Below are 25,398 nucleotides of genomic sequence, written 5' to 3'. Positions count from 1 at the left end.
CAGTGATGCAGGTTTATACAACAGGAAATCCAAAACAGAATTTGCCCCCCTAGCTTAATGAGATATTGAATTTTCCCTCTAATGATTTTCTGTGGGCATGTTTTGCCGGGGGTCTGGGGTATTTTAACACACAAAGCTATCCAATAGAAGTCCAAGTATAGCTGATTTGAGGTGGTTTTTTTCCTCTCATTACAAGAGAAAGACATGAGCATACCCACTATCATATTGTATATTTGGACTTCTTTTTCTCTCTTTTGAAACAAATGTGTTTCTTATATGCCCTACTGTATCCCCTCTTCATCTCTGCTCAGCTTCACTTCTAGACAAAGATTCCTCAAAAACTTGGTGCTCATGGAGTGGAGCAACTGAAGGAATGGCTAGAGCCAGGGATGCTGTGAGCAGATAGTGAGGTGGTTGTCTTGTTAACTGCCACCATATTGCAATGCTGACTTGCAGAACACCTCAAACCTTGCCTAGCTCTAGTTTTTTGTTTTTCAGGTTGTCTCTGATCAGACTGGGTGAGTGTAGCAAGTTTTGTGATAGCTTTCTGGTGTGTTACAGGATATACCTCCCAACTCTTGCCATTTACAGTTGATTTTTACTTATGATCTGAAATAAGATTTGAAGCCAGCCTCAGGTCTTCTGTGTTAACCCATTGCAGCACAGAACCATAATCCATGCAATCCTAAAATAATACTGTTAAATGAGAGAATGACCTTTCTTTGCTACAAAATAGGTCTTCATTCCAGAGAATTTGGTGTGATTAGACCTAGCTGACCATATGATCAATCTGTTGGTAGAGGGACGCTTTACACAGGGCTTCCAATGCATAATTGTCAAGAGAAGCCTTCTTTCATTCCAGAATGAAAGAAAGAAAAGTAGCACCTTGAAAAATACAGTAACTGTCTGTGATCCAGGGATCCTACAGGCCTGGTCTTGAAACATTGCCATATTAACTGGATATGTAATCTCCTTTCATAACATCCACCTTTTCACTTATTTGTACAAAATATGCACTATTAGCCTTCCAAGGGCAAGATTTTAATCTCCCTGCATGGTATCTCCATTTTGAAAATGTGTATGAAATGAGGGATTAATCATACAGGGAAGGACAGATAGAAAGTGTTTGTGGGAATTATTTTTGGCCTAAAGAAGCCCACAAAGATTAGCTACAAAGATCTCACTATACTCTTCTGTATGGAACCATTGATGATAAATATGGCTGTACAAGACCAGTTTAATCCCAAATATATCAGTGCACGCACACTGGCAGCACTGAATCACCAGACATCTTTGACATAGAGTGACCAGATTAAAAAATAAAAAAGGGACCACAGAGGTTTGCACACTTGGATTACATGACAGTGACCTGCCATCCACATTTGATCATGCAACCCAATAAAGCAACTGGCATTGTCCCAGTCACATAACCTGATGAAAGTCTCAGGCTGTAGATACACCCCTTGCATTGATTTATACAGGACACAGTGACCCATCTTCGATTACTTAACTAAGTACACGGGTAGAGGTCAGGGCTGGAGCATCTGTCCCTCTCTATCTCTCATTGCATCATGAAAATAGAGGACAGGGAGAATCCCGTGTTGTGTGTCCCCGTTTTAAAATCCTAAGGAAGTTCCTTGGAAGAGCAGAACAGGGCAATTTTATGTCATGATTCTCCCAGCTGAGCCAAACTATCTTTTTACCTTACTGCTGCTCCCCCAATTCTCCTTGCTCTAAGTTATAGCTGAGTATACCCTACTGCAGTCCCAGAGGCAGTGAGCTGTGAGAAATGTGAACAGGGTACAGCTGCACCGAACAGCAGTAAAGAGACTGATTAAACCTTTCAGCTAATTTGTATCAGTGCTAGAACTAATGTTTCCTGTAAGTTAGTTTAAAAGACAATGGGTAAGACCCAAACCTGTCAGATTCAATGCATCAACATCACGGTTTGGGCTAACTTTCTAGTGAAAAATATTGAGAACTTTTGCTGTCTGTAAGTTAGTTTAAAAGACAATGGGTAAGACCCAAACCTGTCAGATTCAATGCATCAACATCACGGTTTGGCCAACTTTCTAGTGAAAAATATTGAGAAGTTTTGCTGTTGGTCCACCCCCTCTCTTTCCTTTTCTCCCCATGAAATAAATAGAAGAATCAAATGTTCAGTCAAAGTAACATGATTTAGCCTTCCCCTTCTTTCTGGAGTGGCAATAACACACAGCTTCACAGCCAGGTGAAATGGTATAAAGAGGACACCAGTGGAAGTTTTATTGCTTGGTGTTGGTTTTCTTCTTAATATTTAAAATAAATTTTTAACTGAACCCACACAAACCTCTCAGTGAGGTTGTTGCCCTCATGGTCAGGACTGAACTGTAGCAGGCGGAGAGTGTCAGCAAGCCATGAGGGGGCTGCTGCCTGTGTCTTGGTGAGGGAGGCAGCAGTGGGGATCCCAGAGAGTGTTTGCTGTCCAGGGTGAGGAGAAAGCAGGCTTACAAGTCCCCTCGCTGACTTTTGCCTGAGTTTTGCATGAGCATTTGCTGTAAGTTTTAGGTCTTCAGCAGTCAGAGAAAATACCCAGGGCTTTGTTTTGCTGTCACTTATATCAGAGAGAAGGCTACTGTACTCGGCAGTTATGGTGCCAGCACACTAGGGGAACCTGCTGATCCTTCTTATCTTACACTGCTTGAGCAGGGTGAGGCAGTGCCAGCATGGGGGTGTTTAATGAGAGAGAGAGGGGTGAAGGGACTCAAGCCATTCCCCTGTCAACACTTATTTGTGTGATACACGTGAAGGAGAGCGATTTTGCCTTGATGCACTCTACACTCATCCACATCAGGTAGGCATGCTGTAAGATATAAAATATATTGACTTGATACATTGACTTGATATATATTTTCAGCCAGTCCAGCTAAGTCTGGCCCAGCGTGTTTAACCGTGTGGACACTTGGTATGTAAACAACAGTGCTAGTTGCGCTGCCAGTGTTTCTCAAGAACCAGTGAGAATCGGTGGTGCACCAGAGGAGATATTGGGAGCTGTTTGTGGAAATCAGACTAGCTCACAGAAAGAAAATTCAAGATTATTTCCCTGTCACTGATCATGTTCGTTCCCTATACAGATTTTCTCTAAGGCATTCTGTGTCACTGAGCCTTACAGAAATATCTTGCTTATGACAAGCACAATATTGCTTCTAGCATCAGATTGGAAAAATTCTCTGCTGGGAAGCAACATGTTACACTGTCAATAAAAGGAATACTTCTCAAACCTTTTCTGTTACACATGGTGCTTGCTCTTGGTGTCAGTGAGATTGTGAATAGTGGTACAGTCTGCCTCTGTGAGAAAAAAAAGGGCTGCAAGATCATACCCAGAAACAATAAATGCCCTAGGCATGAAGTAAAAGCAGTTCTAAGCAGTGCAAGTTTGCTTGCCAAGTGATAGTATCTCCCATGTTGGTTGTAGCAATTAAGTCTGCTGAAACATGAAAACAAATACATCCCCTCCTACCTCCAGTTCTCCTCTCTGCATCACAGTGTTATCATAAGTTAAAGGCAACTTTGGTTGCTGCTCCTTGGAAGTAATATTAAACCTCGCAGTCTAAGCTTTAAATCAGTTTCCAGTGGGATGAGACCTAATGTGGAAAGGGCAAATGGGACAGATTATTTTACTTCTATTTTCCCATGAAGCTTCTGACTTGGGCTACTGTTGGAAGTAAGATACTAGATTAGTTTGACCTCAGGTCTCATTCAGTACAGTAGCTCTTATGCTATTCCTATGCTAAACTTTATTATAAAGTATACTGCTATCAAATTGCTTTTTACAGCTCTATCTGGCCCCCTCCCCTTGATGATGTGTGTGGGAAGCCAAGCAAAACATTCCATTAGTATTTAGAAAGAGAATTTGAGATAAATTTTTCAGTTGATGCTACAGGATTTGAAGCCAAGCAAAACATTCCATTAGTATTTAGAAAGAGAGTTTGAGATAAATATTTCAGTTGATGCTACAGGATTAATGATGTGTATAGTGCAGAAATTATTTTACTGGACTAGAATCATGTTATGTATTAATGAATTACCAGGATATGAGTCAGCCTTGGAATAGTTTGAGCAGGAAGGTAGCATTCTTCCACAAACAATAATCTGTTGAAAACATTCCATTAGTATTTAGAAAGAGAGTTTGAGATAAATATTTCAGTTGATGCTACAGGATTAATGATGTGTATAGTGCAGAAATTATTTTACTGGACTAGAATCATGTTATGTATTAATGAATTACCAGGATATGAGTCAGCCTTGGAATAGTTTGAGCAGGAAGGTAGCATTCTTCCACAAACAATAATCTGTTGATAAATAGTGCTGAAAGCTGTAATTCAATAGGAATTGTTTTTAAAGAAAACCAGAGACAGATTATATGTATATATATTCTCCACTGTTTTAGTGGTGCACATTGAGATAATGCCATATTACTGCACTCAGTCATTTAATCACCTTGATTAAGGTCAGATATCCTTTACACTAAGTGCTATGCAGAATTGCAATGAAATGACACCCTATCCCAAATGTTCAGAAGAGTTTTCCTATGCTTGCATCTACCCTTCTTGGCCTTTTAAAAGTGCCCTGTTTTGTTTATTTTGTTTAGTGAGAATAAAAGCCTAACCTATTGAGGCAAAGGACTGTGATTTTCTTCTGGTAGCCATGTTATGAACTGCTACTTCTTGTTTTGATGACTTGGTGATGAGGCCTTAGTTAGGACAGGTGAGATGAAAACAAAAATCTAAGCTCAAATACTTAGAGGCAGTGGAATGGAGGAGTATCTTCTGGGGTTTTGCTGGGTGGAGTTTTTTTTGGTGCATATTTGCAAAACATTTCTGTTAGTGTTTCTGGAGGGATACCTGCCGTTTCTGGACTCCACAGAGGCCAGCCCTTCTAAGCAGAGTTTTAAAGGAAGCCTTTGAAGCAGAGCCAGAGAACAGCAATTCTTGTGTATGTTCAGTGGCCACCGAGTTCAGCAAGAGCTGAATGGGGAATGCACAGCCAGGTCCACAGGAGGTGAAGGGAAGTGCTGCATTTGAGTTTTCAGTTGAAAACTGAAACTGTTGTACTAGCTCTTTCAGCACCATCAAACACTAGGCACACTTTCACCCAAACTAGTCCCTTGTTCCTTCAAGAAGTCTCACTAGCAGCTCCTACTAAAGGGAGGTGGAGACAAACACCCTTAGCAAAGAGAACAGTTTCCTCTTTTCAGAAATGCAGCTAAAAATCAAATGTGTTGCAGGACAGAGGGAGTATTCCTTGCTTGATACAGAGAGGGTAAAGCCTTTTCTATGTTGTCTCATCAGGCTGTTAAACTGCTCTTACAGCGTTGCTGTGTAAATAGTGGCTTGAGCAGAGTGCAGACTACTAAACATGTTTATGTTTGTAGGAAAACAAATAAACCTGCCTGAAGTTTCTTTTAATGCACTTCTACTCTTGATATATGACTTCTCCTACTCCAAACACTTGAAGTAGTAGCAGAGTTTATTGCCATAATAGCAATAGATAACTCAGCTTGCCTTTGCCTTGGAAAAAGGTTGATTTTGGAAAAGGATACATGTTTGTTTATAAAATCTTGGCAATGTTTTGATGAAAGTACTTTGTTTTCTTAAAAAATGTTGGGAAAGTATTGGCTTTTAATTGCATTTTAGATTGTCCTAGCAAAACAATGGTAAGAGGATAAACGTAATAGGAGCCAAAGCCAATTGCCTCCTGCTGGGTTCCTCAGATTAATAGAGGAGCCTGAGCACAACAAAGCCATCATGTAGTGCAGAGGGGTGGGAAAGAGCTAGGACAGGTAAGCATAGACCCAAGAGCACAGGTAATGTCTGGGAAGTCTACAGACAGTCTAAGCATTGACAGAACTTCAGTCTCCAATTTCAAGATCTTCATGACACAGAAACTTAGTCTTTTGCCTTTCTTGTGTCTGTATCTCTTTCTCTTTCACCTCATATCCCAGCAGATTCAGCCATCAAAGCATGGAGGCCCTTGTGTTGCCACTAAGTGATTGTGTCCAACTGTCACATGTAGAAATAACCATACAAGCAAGTTTGCTCAGAGGATCTTAGTTTTCATACCAGAAATAATTCTGTTTCAAAATCTTGTGTCAAACACAATGTGTACATAGTATGGGAAGCAAATAAAAGGAATGTCAGAGATGTATCGGGTATGGTGGTCCCCCACATCTGCAGAGCAATGCACTTGTTAGCACACGTGTGCTCCTTTCACATAGCAGTGAAGATGTGGTTCACAGACTGATCACCAAAGTGCTCATACAGGGCACAGAGAAGAGCTGTGATCTGAGAGCTGTACATCCTGATACCCACACTGCTACAACTTTGTTGGTGCTGGCATACATAACAGATTTAACTTGTCAGAAATATCATCAACTGTAGTCACACTTTCATTCTCCAGGCTAAGCATTTGGAGGTACAGTTTTAAGTCAGGCTCATCTATCACAGCTATGTTGACCTTTCTCTGGTTTGCCATCACTGGAATGTTGCAAATGTACTGAGACTTTCTTTGGCACATGGCCTTTCACCAAGCCTTTCCAGCCCTTTCTGATCCAATAGTGGGTAGATTCTGTAGCTCTTAGGAAAAAACTGTGATCTGACAAAGTGCTTAGCTCAACTCATTTTCAATTTATTTGAAAAGTAATAAGTTCTAAAAATGAACAATACTGTTAAATGTACGTATGCATTTTTATACTATTAGTTTTGGTTGTATATGGAAGATAGTGGTGCTTTACTCAGGTTCAGATCCCTATAGTGCATTTTTAAATCTTCTAAAAATCCTTTAGAAGTCCTTTTAAAAATTGTTGTTCACAAGCATAACAGTAAGGAGAAAAAGTAATATGAAAGCAACTGCCATGAGCTTATGGTGAGGCAAAGTGTGATATCAGTAGAGATAACAAGTAATGATTTGAAATCTTCATTTCCAATGCCTTTATAGAACACTTCCCTTGGTTCCCTTTGTGTCTGTGACCTTGGGCAGACTTACTAATTTTATACCACTGTGTCTAGTTATTAGTGGTTTTTTTTTTCATGTTGCATAAGAGACCTAGCAAACTCTTCCCTGCAAAAATTATTTCCTTTATTTTTTTAACTTCGCTGTTCAAAGTATCTGCAGAGCTGTCTCTGGTGGTTGGTGCGTCTCTCTGCAAACCCTCCGGGGAGGCTCCCCTGGCTGAGGGTTCTTTTGCCCTCTCTGCACCCTTCCCCTGTCTGAGAGCAGGTGGGGATCCCTGAAGTTTCTTCTCTTGGGAGTATGTGAATACTCAATCGGAGGGTGTCTAAAGGTTGTCTTTACAGAGAGGATGTACAGAGGGTACCACATGGCCAGATGTAGAGGCACCTTGGAGTGCAAGCTCACCAGAGGTGATCAGTCCTCAGCCACAGCACAGATCTGTAGCCTCTCCTCAGCTCCAGAACTCACACATCTGGTGCAGCTGGTCGTTAAATTGCACACCAGCTTGACTGAGGTTGTCTGTCAAGTGATTTCACAAACTGGGGGAGAAGCCACAGCTTCTCTATTTCTCCACAGTAGAAATATGGTCAGAGGCATCAGGGAGCATTAGGCCAGGGAGAGTTCTGGTTGTACTTCCTAATGTGAGTGACGAAGGGAAGAGTCTGCACGGAAGAAACAAGCTTACCTCAGTAGATACGAAATGTACTGCTGTCTGACTCTCAGAAAGCCTCAGGGCCCAGCACTGATTTTCTCATTCCTCTCTCTGCTAGGACAGCTGACCAAATTCAGAATTGTTGAGCAGCTCAGCTCAGCTGAAAAAACAGAGGAAGAGGGAAGCTTGGCTTGGCACGTTCCAAGGCCAGGCACCTTTTTTTCCTCAGCAGTCCCATGGGCAAAAGCTGCCAATGCTGTTCTCCAGCTCTCCTTGCAGTACTGAAATTTAGCAAGTAGTTTTGCACAACCATGTTTAAAATATTAGAAAAAAATATATATTCCAGAAAGGGAATTTATCAGGTAATCCTCTACCATTATTCTGTTTTTCAGTTTGGTGGTGCTTACAAAAAAGAAGGTGGTGAGGTCCTTCATAATGCTGCAGAGAAAAATGTTGGAAACTTTTTTTTTTTGACCAACAGCAGAGAAATAATAATGTAATAATAATGGTGGTGATGATGATGATTGTGCATTTCCTTATAAAAATGTAAAAAACCTTGGGCTAAATCCCACCAACTGTATTCAAAGATACCCAAAAAGACCCCAAAGTTAGCTGCCAATTTTTGCCTGGCTGATAAATTGCCAAATTCTGCAGTTTCCATCCAAACCCGTAAATCTTTCCAGCCCCTCAGGGAAAGCTTCTGGTGATCCAAAAGCAAGCAGATAGTTCCGTGGCAGATGCATGAGGCTGGACAAAATTGTACTCACTGACTGGGAGCAGAATTGGTTCTGCAGTGCTGACAGGAAGAGGAATGTATGGTGGTCAGTTGTCTTGGCATGTGCGTTAAGGGGTACACATAGGGAATAGGTATTTACTGCGTTAGGATGTCGTTCTGTGGCCCCATTTCTGCAGAGTCTGAGGAAGCCCTGAGGGAAGTTTGCGGAAGAGAATGAGTGTGTGGACTTTGTGTGGAAGAAAATTAAATAGGAAATTTTTGAAATAAACTGAAAAGAGAAGGGAAAATTAATGTGTTGGTACATGCTATCACATAAAACTCCCTTGGAAGAGTTCTTGAAGAAAGGATTGTATTTACTCTGGAGAGGGAGAGAACAGTTTAGTCCTGCAATTTTATTGCTAAGTCTCGTTTTTTAAACAGCTTTCCTTCTGTTTTCAAATCCCAGAGATAGCGCAGTGGTTCCCAGAAAGTGCAACTGGTCTCTTTTGATAAGGTCTGATAGCAAAGATAAAGAAAACGAGCTGCCATTTGCCTTTAAAGACTCTCACAAATGTACTGTCCTGTTCTTCCCAACGGCAGTTCTCTTTGCTGTAACTTCTAGGTAAACAGTAAGAAACCAGTTGCTCTGATGTTAATGAGGGTGATGAGTTTGCTGGGTTAAGAATTGTCCCCTTGATGGCATCAAAGAAGGATCTGACTACTGCAGTTCCTCTAACCACTGAAGGGGCCAATGAACGATCTCTGTCTTCTGAACTGAGCTGCTCCAGTGACAGCAATTAACAGAGAGACAGGCAGCCAGCCCAAGGGAACTACTTAGTTATAATCCTGCTTTCTTATGTGCAACCTGAGACACAACAAAATAATATGAGATATCAAGAGGTACCTGCTGGTTCCTGGAAGAATGAGGTATGCATTACACATTCAAGAGAAAACATTCAGCCTTAAACAAATTTGGCAATTTGAACTCTAAAAGTTAAACTGATGGAGAAGACTGAGAGGTCAGTCCAGGAAAACACCTAGACAGTCCTTTCTGGAACAGAGATGCTTTTGGAGGTTACCAAGCAAAATGCTAGAGTCTGCTTAAGTGCAGGAGGTCAGATTAAAGATATTGGTCATCTTGCTGGCATCAAATATACTCATTCTATCAAAATGAACATTCAGTTTCTATCCACACTACTAGGACCTGGAAGACATCATTCAACTTCAGACATTGTGAGAACACACAGAAAAAGGAGAAATCAGTGATGTCCAGATATTCCTTAGAGCAAAATAAGAGTATCTAAAATTTAATCAGACCATAATGGCAAACAACAGAGATAACTGTGGCTCCCTAAACTGCACTTGCATCAGAGCTATAGAATGTTAATACTGCATTTAGTACTGTACAAAGACAGAGATCTAAGACACAACCACTTTTAAAAGTGATGATTAGCAGTTTGAGAGCCTCAAGAACAGAGATACCAGGTTATTGAACTTACTATGGGTACAGATAGGCTGGAAGGAAGATTAAGACAAGCTGTTGCTAGGATCTCAATATACTGAATAAAAACATACAGACATAAAAGGATACTGAGGCCGGGAGCCAAAACTAGGTAGATGGTAATACTAGCGGTCCTTAGTACAGCTATGGATTGGAAGGGATGGGATTCCCACTCCCATTCCATGCTGGATTAAACAAGTGGAAACTGTGGCCTGGTCGCTTCTTCCAGGGCATGTGGCTGTTTGGCAGAGCACTTCCTGCGCAGCCAGCCTGGAAGAGCTAGAGGGCTGAAGGTCAGTGGAGACCCTGCTGCAGTGGCAGAAGCTCAGGCTGGCAAGTGGCTTGCACGAAAGTAGCCACTTCAGTGAGCTGAACCCAGAGGAAGGAAATGGGTTGCAATTACTGAAGTCTGTGTTAAGCCGCTGCCATGCTAGGAAGTGTTGCCTTCTGAGGCAGCAAGTACCTTCTGTGGGTTGCAGAGCAGAAGCGAACTTGAGCCCAAATTCCTTCTGTGGGAATGTGACTGGGAGCACAAATGCAAGGCCCTGGTGCTGCTGCAGGTTCTCATTGATTTCCGTGATTCCTATGTAAACTGAGACATGGACCTGCTTATAGCATTACTGCCTAAATCTGTTGCTAGAGATCACAGACATGCTGTTTGGTATGAGTGAATCAAGGGTACAATTAAATGCTTTGTCTGGTCTGGGGAAACTGGATTAGCTCTTATTTGCTACATGCAAATTTCTGTTCCTGAACTGAACCGTGGCAGCACGTTTAAATAATGCATGGAACAGTAGTCTTACCTGTATTAGTGTGAGTAGGAACCAAAGATTCTGCAGAATTTGTCACTGACTGCTACTGTGTGCCTATCCCTGAAGCTGAATAATAGACATTTAATTTTGTACTGCTAAATCCTTGAAATACCTCCTCTGTGGGATGCTTACATAATAAGTCACAGGTTTCTAATTATTTATTGCCTCTGCCTCAAGTATATTTTGCAGGTTTCTTTTGCACATTATATACATTTGTTTGTTTTACTACCACTTTGCATTCTAAGAACAAATCATCTCTAATAAAAAGCACATTTCCTTGCGAGCAGAATCAATTTCCTTCAGAAGTCTTTCATTCCCTGATTAGTGTGTTACATTTGGTCTTCACTAATCACATAGTTAACTGTGAGCAATAAAGTTCTTAAATAAATAAATGCTCTGGTCCAAGTCAACATTAGTAATAATGGACAGTTTCCCACTTAAATTTCTGAAATACAAGATGTGACTGTGCTACTTAGGCCCTTACATTCACATTAAAAGTATAGCAATTAATGCCGGATCTGGTTTTTTTCTGCAGGTCATTAGTATGTTATTAACAATTTAGGTCTCAGCAACAAGTTGACTTGTAAGGCAGTGGGAAGTCTAAGTGGGTGTGGTTTTTCAATTATTTTTAAAGGTTTGAGGTTATGGGTTTTTTTCCTTTGTGTTAAGCCTGCTCCAGAAGCACTCAGTGGGAAGGTAATGAAGTAGAAGGTTTGTATGTTACTACATCTTTCCGTGCTTCCTCTTCATTGGTTTTATTGTTGTAGACTTTGAAACATAAGGAGAAGTTAGCTATTAGCCGTGCCTTCTGGTCAGCTCTGGACGTGTATTAAAGAGTTACATTCTCGGATGGGGGATGCATTTTTACTAACTGTGAACAGGGGTAAGTCACTGTGGATCAGAAAATGTGAGATGTGGTGGGAACCCCATCATACCGCTGCTGTAGTGAAATAATATCTTTCCCAATACTGAATTTAAACCAGCTTTTGCTGGAGAACGTAGTTTGAATCATGACTCCCTATGGTCCAGCAACCCCTCAGATTAAGATATATGGTTTCCCTAATGTCTGTCATATATTGTTGGAAACCACACTGGCTGGGCTGTAAGGTGAACAACATTACATGGGTGGTATCAGTTCCCTGCAGAAATCAAAGGGGAGGAGGAGAAGACAGAAAATAACTTTCAGCCAAAACACATATAAAAAAAATCAGTATTTATTTTAAAAACATCATGTGACACTTCTTTAGAGTTTCTATGTATGGGTGCTTAATGAATGAGAAAAAGGAAAGGCTCTGTTTCTCAGAGGAGCCAATGACTTGGAAGCTGAGAAATATGAACACAAAACATTCTGACTAGCCTTGAGTTTGGCTTGTGTGCACGATCAGTTGAGTGTGGTACTCCACATTTGGCTTAGGGGTTAAAAATACACCAAGGGTGTGTAAGACAGAGAAAATAAAACTGTTTATTGTGGACTTCTGCATTAGGAGAATGGGGCCACATTAAGAGATAACCCTGCTGCACTGAGGAGTGGCTTTGCTGTGCGCAACGCGGTGGGACACCTGGGCCGTTGCTTCTGGCGTGGGGGTCAAACACTACTAACACGTTAATCTGAAAACCACAGATTCCTTGCTGCATATGTTCTTCACAGCATCCTGGGCAGCAGTTATGAGCTATAAATAAATCTTTCCTGCCATAATGAAGGTATACTTAAACTAAGTGGGAGGACTGGGAGTGTATGGAGTCAGGACTGTGGTAGCACCTCAATGTATTGCTGTAATGTTGTGGCCATTTTTGACTGAAGTGACCTGCCAGCATTCAGGGTGTCACAAGTTGCTTCTGCTGATGAAGGAATTGGTAGTAGAGATAGATACTTCCTTTTCTTTTTATTTTACTTTCTATTTGCAAGCACAAAGTATTTATTTTCTATTTTATTTCTATTTGAAATAGTGTATTTAATGTATATATTTTGCATATATGCAGTAATCTAGTGTATACTTCATGTCTTGCCTTACTGAACGCAGCCAAGTCAAATATAAGATGGGTTCCTTGCTTACAGTATCCGGAATCATTACAGTCTGCAGTCTGTCCCAAGTCCCTGTTATAGGTTTTATTGATTGTCTTTGAGCCCCTCCTGTCTTTCTGTGTAACACAATAGCACCATCAAACAACAGTGATCTCCCCTTGCCATGTTTATTTTCAGACTGCATGGAAAATACTTCAAGCAGGATAACCAAACTCTTATTCCAGCATCATATGTGGCCTGTATTTTGGAAGGAGGCTCCCAGTTTCATACATTAACTTAATGTATGTCTCAGAGAAAAGCTGTTGTGATTACCATTAGTGAAAGACAGGGGGGAATCCTTATTTTTGCAGTAAATTTTTAATGTGAGATTGGGAGAACTGGGCATTTAATTGTCCAGTTGTATGGCCACAAACCCCAAATCATACATGTACCTCTATGCAAGTGAATTTTGCATGTGTACATGCTGTCAGGGAGTCACAGCAGTTCCTACATCAGTTTGCAGTCCTCAAAACACCTCTGAATCCAGTGCTGTTTACCAGCCTCACCTGTATATGTTTAGTGTTGAGCTGTTTGCTTACAACACTAGTGCCTTTTGGAAATGTCCTGTGTTGCACTTTAATTTCTTGATCACTGGTTTCTTTTAATTACTCTGAAATTTATTTTAGAGAAGAAAGCAATGACCATCAAGAATACATGGAGCTACATTTGAGGACTGGAAACTGAGTACAGAAAGGAGCCTTTCACTTCAGAGCTGCTGGTAGGAGTCCAGCTCCGTTTCAGACTTAGCAAAAATCATTACAGTGTGATGGCTTCTTGGTGCCCTGCACTCTGTGTCCACAAATGAGTCAGTGTCCACATCACACAAACCACCAGAACAATTGCTGCTACTGTAACTGGGAGTCTCCTGGCAGCATCAGTGGAAAGGGCAGGGACTTGAATGAGCATGGAAAATGAGCTGCTTTCTCCCTGCTCCCTCAGGTCACCTTTGAGACACCTCTGTGTGAGGGAACTTAGAAGAAATTTGATCTGTGGGAGCTCCCCTTCTGGAGATAGATGGAAGAATTTACTTTCCAGTACTGACAATCTGACACCCACTAACAAACATTATATTGAAAAAAAGTAAAGATCATTATGGGATTGTTTAATGCATGAACTAAAAAAAAAAAAAAATGCTAAGTATGATTGAAAAAGCAACAATAAAATCCAAACGCTGACTTGAAATAATAGGAACAGAGCCAAATAAAAATTATCAAGCATGACTGCTGCTGGCAACAATTGCTTCCCTCAAAAACACAGGGAAATCCTGTTCTTTTATTAAACCATTGAACAATCTCTTCAAGCTGAATCCCCTCTAGGCAAAAATAAAGGAGTGCTTCCACTGTTCAAACATTCATTTTGGAGTTGAGAACGTGGATTGATAGAAGAGATGCTGGACTTTATTCAGCCTGAGATGATGCCTTGATGTCATGGAAACAGCGAATGGCAGGAGAGTTCTCAGCAGCACAGGACACCATAAAGAGAGTGCCTTTAGAGCGGGCTGGGACTGCCAGTGTGCACGTGGATCAGTGGTGGAGATTGGAAGGGACCTCTGGACATCATCTGCTCCAGCCTCTGAACTTGACACTTCCAAAGGGTCATCTGCTGTGAAATAGGGAAGGCCTCATCTTAGAATTTATATGCTACCATTAGTAAACCTAAAAAAACCCTGCCTCTGGCAGGAAGCTGATTATCTGCTACTGGAGATTAATTTAGCCCCATAGCTCCTATAAGCTTCAAACAGTTAAACTGTGAAGATGTCTCTTAATATGCTGAAATGACACAATTGCATATGCTGATTACAGTGGTGAATGTGATATGAATTTTTGACTAAGTGAAAGTAGAAAGAATGTGTTTGATGTCAAATAAGTGCATTAGCAAATCTGAAATGTTCTGAAACAGCTTGGACTATTTGTGAATTCATGCCAAATTCAACTAAAAATAGAATAGAGAATTCAACCTCGAGTTGGAGTTTTCCACTGCAGTTCCTCGAAAACAAAACATTTTGACTTTTCATGTTAAAACAGTTCGAAAACTTAATTTAAATGTCTTTAACTTGCTTTAAGGGCACCTCAGACCCAGCAAGTTCATTTCTCAGGGGTTTTGTTGGTGTGTGGGAGTGGGAAAATTCAGAACAAGCCAATACGAAAATGTATGTGTGTTTGAGTGTGTACACGTTTGGGGATGAGGGTTGACCATAAAACTGAAAGAGCAATTATTTGCTCTCTGTTCTCTAGCTGCAACCTGCCACATCTCTGCTTTTGTATTTTTGGGCTTCTCCTCAGTAGATATAGCAGATTGTGTAATGTTGTTTGTACAGAGGAGACAAGATTTAGATGCCTGTGTGCATTCCCAGTTGTGCGGTAAACAGGATTTGAAACCTAGGGCTGTGAAGGTGAAAACAGTTGCTCCTTAGTCTCTTACCAGCTATACCTCTATCATGAGTGTGGTGGGAAATAAGCACATCCTTTCAGGCTAAATATGGAGAAGTGTCGTGGAGCACCACGAAGATGGGAGGACCAGCTTCAAAGTTTCTGGGAGCCAAGGGATAACAGCACCCAGATCACAGATTTCAGAGTTAAAAAAAAAAAAAAAAATTAAAAAAAAAAAAGTGCAGGAGGATTTCAGCATCCTGTATCACACCACTGGTTTCTTTTAGTGAAGAGTATGTGGTGCATATTTTTCCCTTTTCTATGACTAGTGCTGAATTCCTCAGGGAACTGGTGATTCTGCAGACAGGGTGCTGCAGAAAGCTCGGTCCCTCGGGCAGTGCCTAGCCCTACCCTCCACAGGCAAGGAAGAGAGGGGGCAGAGGAGCTTGGTATCAAGCAAGGAAAAATCTGTGTGGAGGCTTTCCGTGTTTGATCAGCCCAAGCAAGATGCTGAATTCAGCAAAGGTTGCATTTATGAGAAGAGCAGCAGGAGGTGGGATGAGGGGTTTAAATGGTGAAAAAGCTTTTAATAGCAGTCTTTGTTTTATAATAAAAAGTGTTTGTTTCAGCATCTCTGACAGCCAGTGTAAGCAATACAAGTTTAGAGTAGCTGATATTTTGTGTAATGCGTTTGTGCATCATGAGTGCCTGTTACTTGGCAAGCAGATGACTGGTCATATTATTAGGCAGACTGTTGTTTCCATGGGCAAAGAGGGATATGCATCCTTCTTAATGTGAAGAAAAACCTGTAAAGGACAAAGCCATAATATATAACAACACAAAGCAGTATGTGTAAAAGCAATGCATAAAACCTATTGACTACACTAGTACAGGATAAGATCACTATTGAGAAATATGAAATTATTTTTTAAAAAGAGCCTTCCAAGGTAAGCCAGAGGCCAGAAAAAGAACTGCTTTTGTAAATTTCCTGCAATACCATATAATGAACAAGGTTACACGTGAATGAAACTATGATGTATGATTTGGCTTCTTATGCATTAAAAATCCTTTAAAACTATAACTGCAGTGTTCATTCCCAAAGGATTTTACTTTATGTATTTATTTAGAGAAATCTGAAACAGTTTGCAATTTATGTGTATTCAAAAGCTGCATACTTCCAAGACTGTAAAGGAAACCTTAAGAAGATATTACTTTCAGAACTCAAATAATGATATTTTTAAATGCCTAGGAAAAGGCATTAAAAATGAAATAGATGTAAAAAAGATAAAAATCTCAGTTGTCTCTTTTCTTGCTGCTTGATCATAACAAGTGATTGTGGTGCACACAAAACCAGATAGCATAGATTTTTGGTCATCATGTATATTTCATTTCATGTTATACGTTTGCCCAAAGGGTTGCTTTCCACATTGTGAATTCTCTTTTGTGTGAATATTTTGAAACACTTAAAATTGGAGATCATATAAAATATAGCTGTTTACAACATTCTAAATTTGTGCATAAACTCTTTACACAGATTTTGGATTTGCATACACATACACAAAATCTTAATTTTATGTTTCTTGAAGTTAAGTATTTGCATTTATAAAAGCACAGTAAGACCTAGAATGTTTCACTGAACTTCAAAACTATATAAATAATACTTGAATATAGGAATTGGGTAGCACACCCTTAAGTATTCGTGAATTTCCATGTTTTTTCAAGCACACACATCTTTCTAAGCATGTACATTATGAAAGTCCAAGTTATATATAGCAATGGTGCTGCTGCTCGGGCTATGTTATTAATAAGCAACTCTAGAAAGTGTGCAAGCTATTAAAGGAATACTATTCCATTCATTTATGCCTCAGAAACATTAGAGTAATGTGATTATTGTTGAAATCACCACTCTTAAATAATGCCATTGTATTAATTTCTCTGAGCCTTTGACAGAAAAATTTAATCACTGAAGAGGATTCCAGGAAAATTAGTTGAGGATAAAATTCACTCAAAAATGTTGTTATTTTGCAAAGATTGCTATTTAAAGTACCTTTAATGTAATGTTTTTCAGCACATCCACTCTGTGATGACTGTTCTCAAATAAACCTTTATGTCACCCTGCTCAGCAAAACCTTTGTACTATCTTTGAAGCAATGTGCTGTTAATTGCTTTCTTCATAGGCTGCTGGATGGAAGAGACTATGTAAATAAGGGTTTCATATTAGTGAGCAATGACAGTTAGAGATGCCTGACTTTTTTAAGGGGAAGAGGTCAAATTTTCTTGAGTTAGGTAGAATGTGGACTTTGGACTAAGATTTCCTGTGTCTTAGGTGCATTTCCAGGGTCTTGTCCATTCCTGATACTGGCTCATTCTCAGGCAGTATTTTGCTTACCCCCTTGCAGCTGTGCAACTGTCCGTACAGTCTCGCATAGGCAGAGCAGAATTCTGCAAGTAACTCCTGCTCCTGGTGGGTAAGATGTCAGAAATGGTCAATGAAAGAGGGAATGTCTTGCTTCAAATGAAAACTTTTCCACATTGTGTCACTAACCACCCAAAACCTTAATACCCCTAAAGCCCTGCTGGGAAAATATGATCAGAAGTTAAAGGTTGCCATCTAATGGTGAATACATATAATGACGTCTTCATGATTTTTTCTTAAATTCTCTTTTCTTACCTTTCTTCAGGTATCTGCAAGTCCTTTCTTTATAAGGCATTAGAGGAATAAGACTGTTTTATTCAGATTTTACCTGGGCTTATATCTGCTGGTTTATCAGTAACAAGAAGTTGCAACTGAATGTGAAATTCCAGCCATTGTTTAACTGAATTCTAATTTCTTAATGATTTTCCTATTAATTCAGATATAGATGAGTGTTCCTTCGAAAGGACCTGTGATCACACCTGTATCAACTACCCTGGAAGCTTTGAATGTCTCTGCCATAAAGGCTACACCTTGTACGGATTGACGCACTGTGGAGGTTTGGAAACTTGAGTTTTGCTTATTTGTTTGCTTGTTTGCTTTGTGAACTGTTTACCAAGCCACAGATTCTTTTAGCTGAAGATTTTAGAATTAGAGAAGATAGACCAAATAAGTCAAAATAAAGCTAAAACAGCATGAGCTAGGTGTGACTAAAATTCCAGCACCTCAAATTTGCTGAAGCATTGCCAGGAGAAGAACATAAATAAAAAACAATGTCCTTGCATTTTTATGGTAGTATATAGCATTAAGTGCATCATAGGTCAGTATTGCCACAGTGACCAGATTAGAGGTTCAATTCCTACTTGGTCAAAGCGGAAGAATTTCGGAGCACTCAAATTAAGTCAGATGTTTGCCAGGGGTGTCACAGTAAGAGACTGCCTGCCACCAGCCTGGGTAACACCTCCAGGTATCGCTGTGGTCTCCTGTCTGAAAGTTTAGGAGGTGGGGAGGTTTTGATTGTGTTCAGAACACTGCTTAAAGGAGAGCAAAGGAGTTTTTTGAGGGCTTTGTTAACTGTCTTAAGTCAAGTCTGAATTATGCTATTAACCAATCAGGTCAGCGTTACACAAAAGTGACAAGAGAAAATTATAATAAAACCTGAAAGCTCTGAATCTAAATTACTTGTTAGGAAATATTGACACAAAATAAACTCTCCATGCTATTTTTAAATGCAAAAATAAATGGTTTTGCTTAGTTAAAAGATGGTTAATAGTCAATTAATTAATTATTCAAATTATTTAAGATACAAACTAAGTAAAGCTTGTGTCAAACTTTAAACAAAGCCCTGACTTTAAACCCACAAAATCCATGTATTTGGGCCAGGTTCTGATCTGAGTCAGACTTAGCCCAGGGAAAGTATGTTAGAGGAACTGCTGAGAACAGTGTTGGGCCCTAACGGCTCTTAGTTTGTAGAGCAGGCACTGCGGTATATATTATAGCAAGAGTTATCCTCTGTGTATTCTGAAGTAAATCATGCAACAGACTGAGCCAAAAAGATACAGTTAAGGGCTCATGTTGTTTCCATTCCCATGTGATTTGGTTTGTGCCATGCAAACTGATGTAGCAGAAACAGATGTTAGCCTGTCACTTGTCCCAGTGCTGAGTTCACCAGATTTTGTAGGGTTAATATGAGACACTACTAATGTTATCTGTCTCTAACTGGAAATACTCAGTGCTGAACTTTAGGCAAAAATAGAACCAGATCCAAACCTCCTGCTTTTTTCCATAATGAGCAGATCCAAAATCACAGCTCTCAATCCAGACGTGTCCAAGCCCTGAGCTTTGCCGCTCAGGCCTATCATTAGTTTTGGTCAGCCCCTGGAGAGGGATGTTTACAGTGGAACAAATAACTCACCCTGGCTGCCATCCATGTGGCACTGAGAAGAAGTCAAAATTAGGGAGAAATACTAAGAACCTTCAAAAAGATTTGGTGCAAGCTTGCCTCTTAGTAAGCTTTCTCTCCATCTTGCTTCCCCTCCACTAGGAACTAATAAACAATGTGACAGTGTACTTGTTCTGGGCCTTCCATGCTGAGGGGCAACCCTTGTTGCTCTCTCTGGGATCCTTTTCATAGCATCTCTTGTAATAAAAGTTGTGTATCATAAGGGAATCTTTTAGAAGGACAGTGGTAGCACTTAAACCACCTGTTTATGTAAAGCCCTACTTGCAGTGTGTATTGGCTCATTAAGTGACCTTAGGAAAGTCAGTAGAATCTGCAGGACTGTTCAACACCTTCAGGAGTTTGGTTCTGGGCTGAGGTACTTGACAGCAAGAGCTCTTGTCTGAACAGTTCGGCCAGTGGTCAGTGGCAGGAGCACTGTGGACTAAATGTGTGGTTTGAAGTATGGGTTAGCAAGCAGATCCCTCTGTGGCACCCAGCAGAAGCCTAGCTACTATGTACAAAACTTCCCAGAAAAAGTTTTTTTTGGGACTATCTCCCTCATCAGGTTTTGGAACTGCTGACCCAGGATCTCCAGAAGTCCTGACTCTGACTCAGAAATAATAATATTTTCTAGAAACATGCCTGTTGTGTTAGGGTGTCTTTCTCAGGTTCTTCTATGCATGTACTCCATGTTTTCTAGATTTTTGCTTAACCACACAGGCATCAGAAAAAGAAAGCAGTTTCTGGATTCCAGCAGCTGCCCTGGTAAATACTCTCATGTTCCCACCAAGTGCCCCAAGATGGCAGAGGAAGACTTGGCTAATATGTATAGACCTGCATTTCTTAATCAGTGCAGCATGGCTTGAGCCCAGTCCCTCATCAGCCACACTTCCTACCTGCACCTCACCCTCTGGCTTCAGACTGGGACACTGGGCTCCAAAACTGGTGCCTGGGGAGAACTGGCTTGAGCTTAGGCTGCGTTCCTGCAAGCTGTGTGGATTCACACAGTGCCAAGCACACAGCAATCAGAGCTCAAGCCTGAGCTTGGGCATGGTTTGGAAAGGCAATTAAGACACTCAGCTTGTGAGCCTCTATGGCCAGACTGCCCTTAGAAACACATTAAGTGACAATTTTCCTTCTACAGTTACATTTTGAAGCCTATTATTAAGCCAGAGTGTTAGCAATTCAGTATATCTCATGTTGATTTGGTGTCATTCTTCTTAATTTGATCATGTATCAAATGGTGCAACCTATGTACATTGTAAAAATCTATTACAGTAATGGTACCGTTTTAGCAAGCACATGGGTAGCTGCGTTCAAAGGGCAGAAACCACTTGTTGAGGTTAGTACAGTGCGTAAAATAACAGGGCTGTGGTTCATAACAAGGGCTTTTAGGATATGGCTATACTAGTAAATTAAGGAGTCTGGAGCAGCAATGTGCAACTGGTGGTTCACTAGTGACATGTGACAATTTTGGCCTGTGCCATCTAGTGTCCCAAATAAGCCTGAGTGTGATCCAGAGGTGAGTATATGGCAGCACAACTCCTGTTGATCATGATGGATAAATGTCCTTTCTGGTGGTGGGAGAAGAGGAGCTGAGAGATCGGTCATGTTGTCACAAGTGTGTAAATGCTGTTTGCATAGACTAAAAAGGTTATACCTCATGTGTACTAAATACTTTCCTGATGTATCAAAAGTTGAAAGATTGTGGAATATGAGTGATAACATATCCAGTAATTGCTTTGCTTTCGTGCAAGCTTTTACCTTTCATTTTTATTTGAGGAGTAGAAGGCTAAATAAACTACACTTCAGGTGCTAGGTTCCTATCAAATATATAGTTTCCTATCAAATATATAGTTTCCTCCTTCATCTGAGTAATTTCTAAAAGCAAACTCTGTGAATCACTATGCAGAATTTATCTCCCTGTTATGCAAAAGTGATGTAATCTCACAGATGTTTATGCCTTTGACATTTTTCCATATAATGTAATATACATTATTGCCCAGATGCTGCAGAGACTTTCAAGCATGTTTTGCATCTTGTGAGTACTTCCAAGAATTTCGGTGTAACTTATGCTGTCAAGTAAATTGTATCATATGCATAAATCCTTGAAAGAGTGGGAGCTATACATGTGTCTAAGGACAAATACATGCAATATGCACTAAAGTTGTTTGATGTGAGCATTGTCTGCATTTATACATATTTATGTAGAGTTAAAGGATACAGTAGAGAGATATCCTTATGCAAGTAATGTCTTAATGCACAGCCTACATGTGTGCATATGGTTAATGCTCTTCTCAACATTAATCACATTTTCAGATATTGATGAATGCAGTATCAGCAATGGTAGCTGTGACTATGGGTGTCTTAATACAATGGGGAGCTATGAGTGTGTCTGTCCACCTGGAAAGAAACTGCACTGGAATAAAAAAGACTGCATTGGTAAGTTTAGGAGGGACTCAGAGGTGACTGTGGTGATGCTCCTGTTTCCCAGGAGGATGGAAAAGCCTGTGCTTTTGTCTGAGGGATACTGCGTTTTCACAATATAGATCCCCAGATTAATCTAATAAACTCAGATAACACCGGATCCTCTGGAGGTCCATGGGCTAGGATATAACTGCAGGTGGATTGAGAATGGGCAATATGTTGGATTTTATTTGTGTTGAAATTTTTGTTTGTTTGTTTCACAAGCCCATTCACACAAATCTAAGTCATCTTATTATTATTTTATGTATTTTATACTTTTGTCCTCTATTTGTCCTTTGTCGATCTCTGTGACCTCAGCTATAACTCTATAAGATAAATTCAGAATATTCAAAATATTTGTTTACAAGTAGGAGATGGTATTCAGGTTAATACCTACATTCAAAGCACCATACCCCAGTTTTTCAAGTTATCTCCAAAGGTATGCTGCTTAATATAAAGTACTGACACTACCTGCAAAGAGCACAAATCCTGAGACCAGTAAAATTATGGCACTTGCTGCTAGTGCCACACACTTTGTGGCAGAGATTAATTTCTGTATCTTTAAGTAGAATGCTTTTTCCTGGGGCCTTATTTGAGGCACAGCAAATCTTGGCCATGGCTACAGCCATTCCAGGTATTTTCTGTGAGAGCTTAAGTCCATTTTCACATTTTTTGATGGGAATGGCATACATTATGTCTTTCATAGTAAAATTTAGGTTGTGGAGTTTTTGTTTGGTTGGTTTTTTTAACCACAAATAACTTTCTTCCTGACCACAACCAACTACTTCATTTTTCCTGCTTACCTTTATGTATATTACCTTCCCTGCTGTATAGAGAACTTAGTACTATAGCAGTAGGAAATGGTTAACTGTGTTTTTTTAGTTATCCCCTAGGTCTCCCTTGCAATGCAGCAGTTAGTCCTCTGGAAAGGAGTTTGTAATTTAACAGCAGAGGACTGGAATTTTTTGAGGTCTGGTATATATATAGTTAGACTACAGAAGTTTTATGCTATATTCCCTCTCAAACTACTAAGAATGTTGTTCCTGTGGTAAGAGGCTTTACTGAAAATATTTTCCTAGTTGTAAGCTTCTCTTCATTATTTGTAATGCTCAGAAGATGGAAAATAGAATGCCCTTCTCTATTGATACACAGCTTTCTTTGATAAATTTAATGGGGCTTAAAATGAGTGCCTTCTCCCTGCTGATCAGCTGCTTTTATTACCAACATTGTTTAGAGGAACCTGCATTCTACATTGTTATAAAAGCACAATAAAAGGAGAATTATATTTATGATCCTGAATGCCACATCATTTGGAGACATTTGCAGTAACAAAATCCTCTTTTGCTCAGCAATGACACTTTGTGCTTGTGTTGTCTCCTCAATCCAAAGAAATCATTTCTTTAAAAGCATCACCAAAGCAACATAAAAGACCTTAGGAGGGAGGTAAGTAGAGGGTGATTATTCTATATTTGAGATGTGAACGTCAGGCGTATTTAAGGGACTTGTATATATTCCTATTTAACTGTCAGTGAGGCCAGGAACATGAACCAACTGGTGGCTGCTGGGTTCCTTCCTCTGCACTCAAGCCAAGCCAGGCAAGGCTCATTCCACCTACTACAGCTGAATTGGCCTGTTTTCTCCCAGCTTTACTGGGCTCTTCCCAAACCCCAAAGGACCCAAACCAGTCTTGCTGCTGCACCTCTGATCTCCCTACCTTGGTGTGGTTCAGTGGTGAGCTGAAGGGTAGGAAAAACGACATCTGCTCTAGCACAGTCAGCAATAAGCAAAACAAGAGTCAGACAAGTCCATCTTGTAAGGTGAGCATGTTTGGAAGAAGCAGCAAGGAACAGTCGGAGAAAAAGCATATGTACCTGAAGACGTGTTTTTATGACGCTGAAGCAAGAACTGCTCTACAAACACCTGGCTGAGACTTAATCAGCTGATGCAGTGTGAAAGACCTGCATGAAGAGGTGCCCAGATGCACTTGGCCAGCAGTCAGTGCAGAGGTTAAATCTCTGCGGGAAAGGAGGGAAGCAGTGAGGCTGCCTCAGTGCAGGTGGCAATGGCACCTGCTGGCTGAGGCTGAGAATGAACCTTATAGTTTCTGTGGAGAAAGATGTACTTAAGTAACCTGTCAGTCCCAAAAAATGTCAAATTAAAATAAATGCAGGATTATAATTATCAGTGGCATACAAAATAAATCCAGGATTATAATTATCAGTGGCATACCATCATCTCAGGGTGAGATCTAAACATCTAAAACATAAACAGTCCCTTACCCAAATACAAAGAGCAGCTTGTGAGACCTGCAGGATACTCTGTCTTCGTCCTGCCGTGAAGGCAAGAGGAGAAGCTGGATATTTCCATCGCACAAGCTGCGATGTGCCTCGTGCAGTGGGTGCTGTTAAGAAATGGCTGATGCCTGTGTGTGTCACACTATCCCTTCTAGCATTGATTGGGACATTTCAGCAGCGGCTGAAAGGGCCAGTGGGACTATCCATCTCCATCCCAGCATGTCCTGCGTCACCTCTGCCTGTCTGGGAAGTTTTCTACTTCCAGAAGCTATAGCATGGAGCTAAAATTAAAAAGTCTGTGAGAGTGAGACTGAGAAATGGAAAATACCATTTTAGCAGTCATGTAAATAAACAGATCTTTGTGAGGGTGTTATGGTTTTGACGCTGGCTAGCAGCAAAATATCACAACAACCACTTGCTCACCCTCCCTCCTAGGGATGGGGACAGAGTTACAGGGGTAATGGGAAGAGAGACTCGTGGGTTGAGATAAGAACAATTTAATAACTAAACTACAATAAAATTGAAAATAATAATTATAATAGTGATATATACAAACAAGTGATACACAGTGAAACTGCTCACCGCCTGATGACCAAGGTGCAGCCCGTTCCTTGCTAATGATCCCAGAGCAGGGAGAGTTCTGAGAGGGGCCACCCAGAGAGAGAGAGAGAGGCAGCCTGCAGAGAGAAAACTTCTGGACAGAGCCTCATCTATGTACTGGGCATGTCTGGAATAGACTATTGGCCAGTTTGGGTCTAAATCCTAAATCTGAGGTTGAATCCTAGGCTGGTAATTGGGGCTGTGCTCCCTCCCAGCTTCTCCTGCCCCTGCAAACACTGGCACAGCAGAGAAGCTGGAAAGTCCTTGACTGTCCTGACAGCAACTATAAACATGGTATGTTATCAGCCGCCTTCTCAGCACAAATCCCAAACACAGCCTCACACTAGCTACTGTGAAGAAAGTTAACTCTGTCCCAGCCGAAACCAGGTCTGAGGATGACTCCTATACATGGTGTGGTAGTTGGCCTGTTAAACCAGAGAGCTGTGCCCACAAAAGTGGGTAGACGACATCTCAGGTCATTAGTATTACCTGTTGCTTCTGAGATCAAGATGTGCACACCAAATTGTGCTCATAATTAGAGAGACACCTGCCTTCCAGAGTGCAGATCTGCACCTGAGTGGT

The 25,398-nt window shown here is 40.6% G+C and overlaps 1 protein-coding gene across 1 annotated transcript in view; it reads left to right on the top strand.

The window, feature by feature from the left end:
* Positions 1-25,398, top strand: part of SCUBE1 (signal peptide, CUB domain, EGF-like 1) — a gene marked incomplete at both ends in the record, with an annotated part of 90,859 nt that overhangs the window by 47,721 nt on the left and 17,740 nt on the right. The window contains 2 exons of the mRNA XM_010079497.1: positions 17,957-18,073; positions 21,776-21,898. Of these exons, the coding sequence (XP_010077799.1) occupies positions 17,957-18,073; positions 21,776-21,898 (240 nt within the window). The remainder of the gene's footprint in view (positions 1-17,956; positions 18,074-21,775; positions 21,899-25,398) is intronic.

Source organism: Pterocles gutturalis, unplaced genomic scaffold (assembly GCF_000699245.1).
Source record: "Pterocles gutturalis isolate BGI_N339 unplaced genomic scaffold, ASM69924v1 scaffold6589, whole genome shotgun sequence".
NCBI lineage: Eukaryota > Metazoa > Chordata > Aves > Pterocliformes > Pteroclidae > Pterocles > Pterocles gutturalis.
Note: the sequence above shows the minus strand (reverse complement) of the source record. Positions and strands in the feature narration are given on the sequence as shown.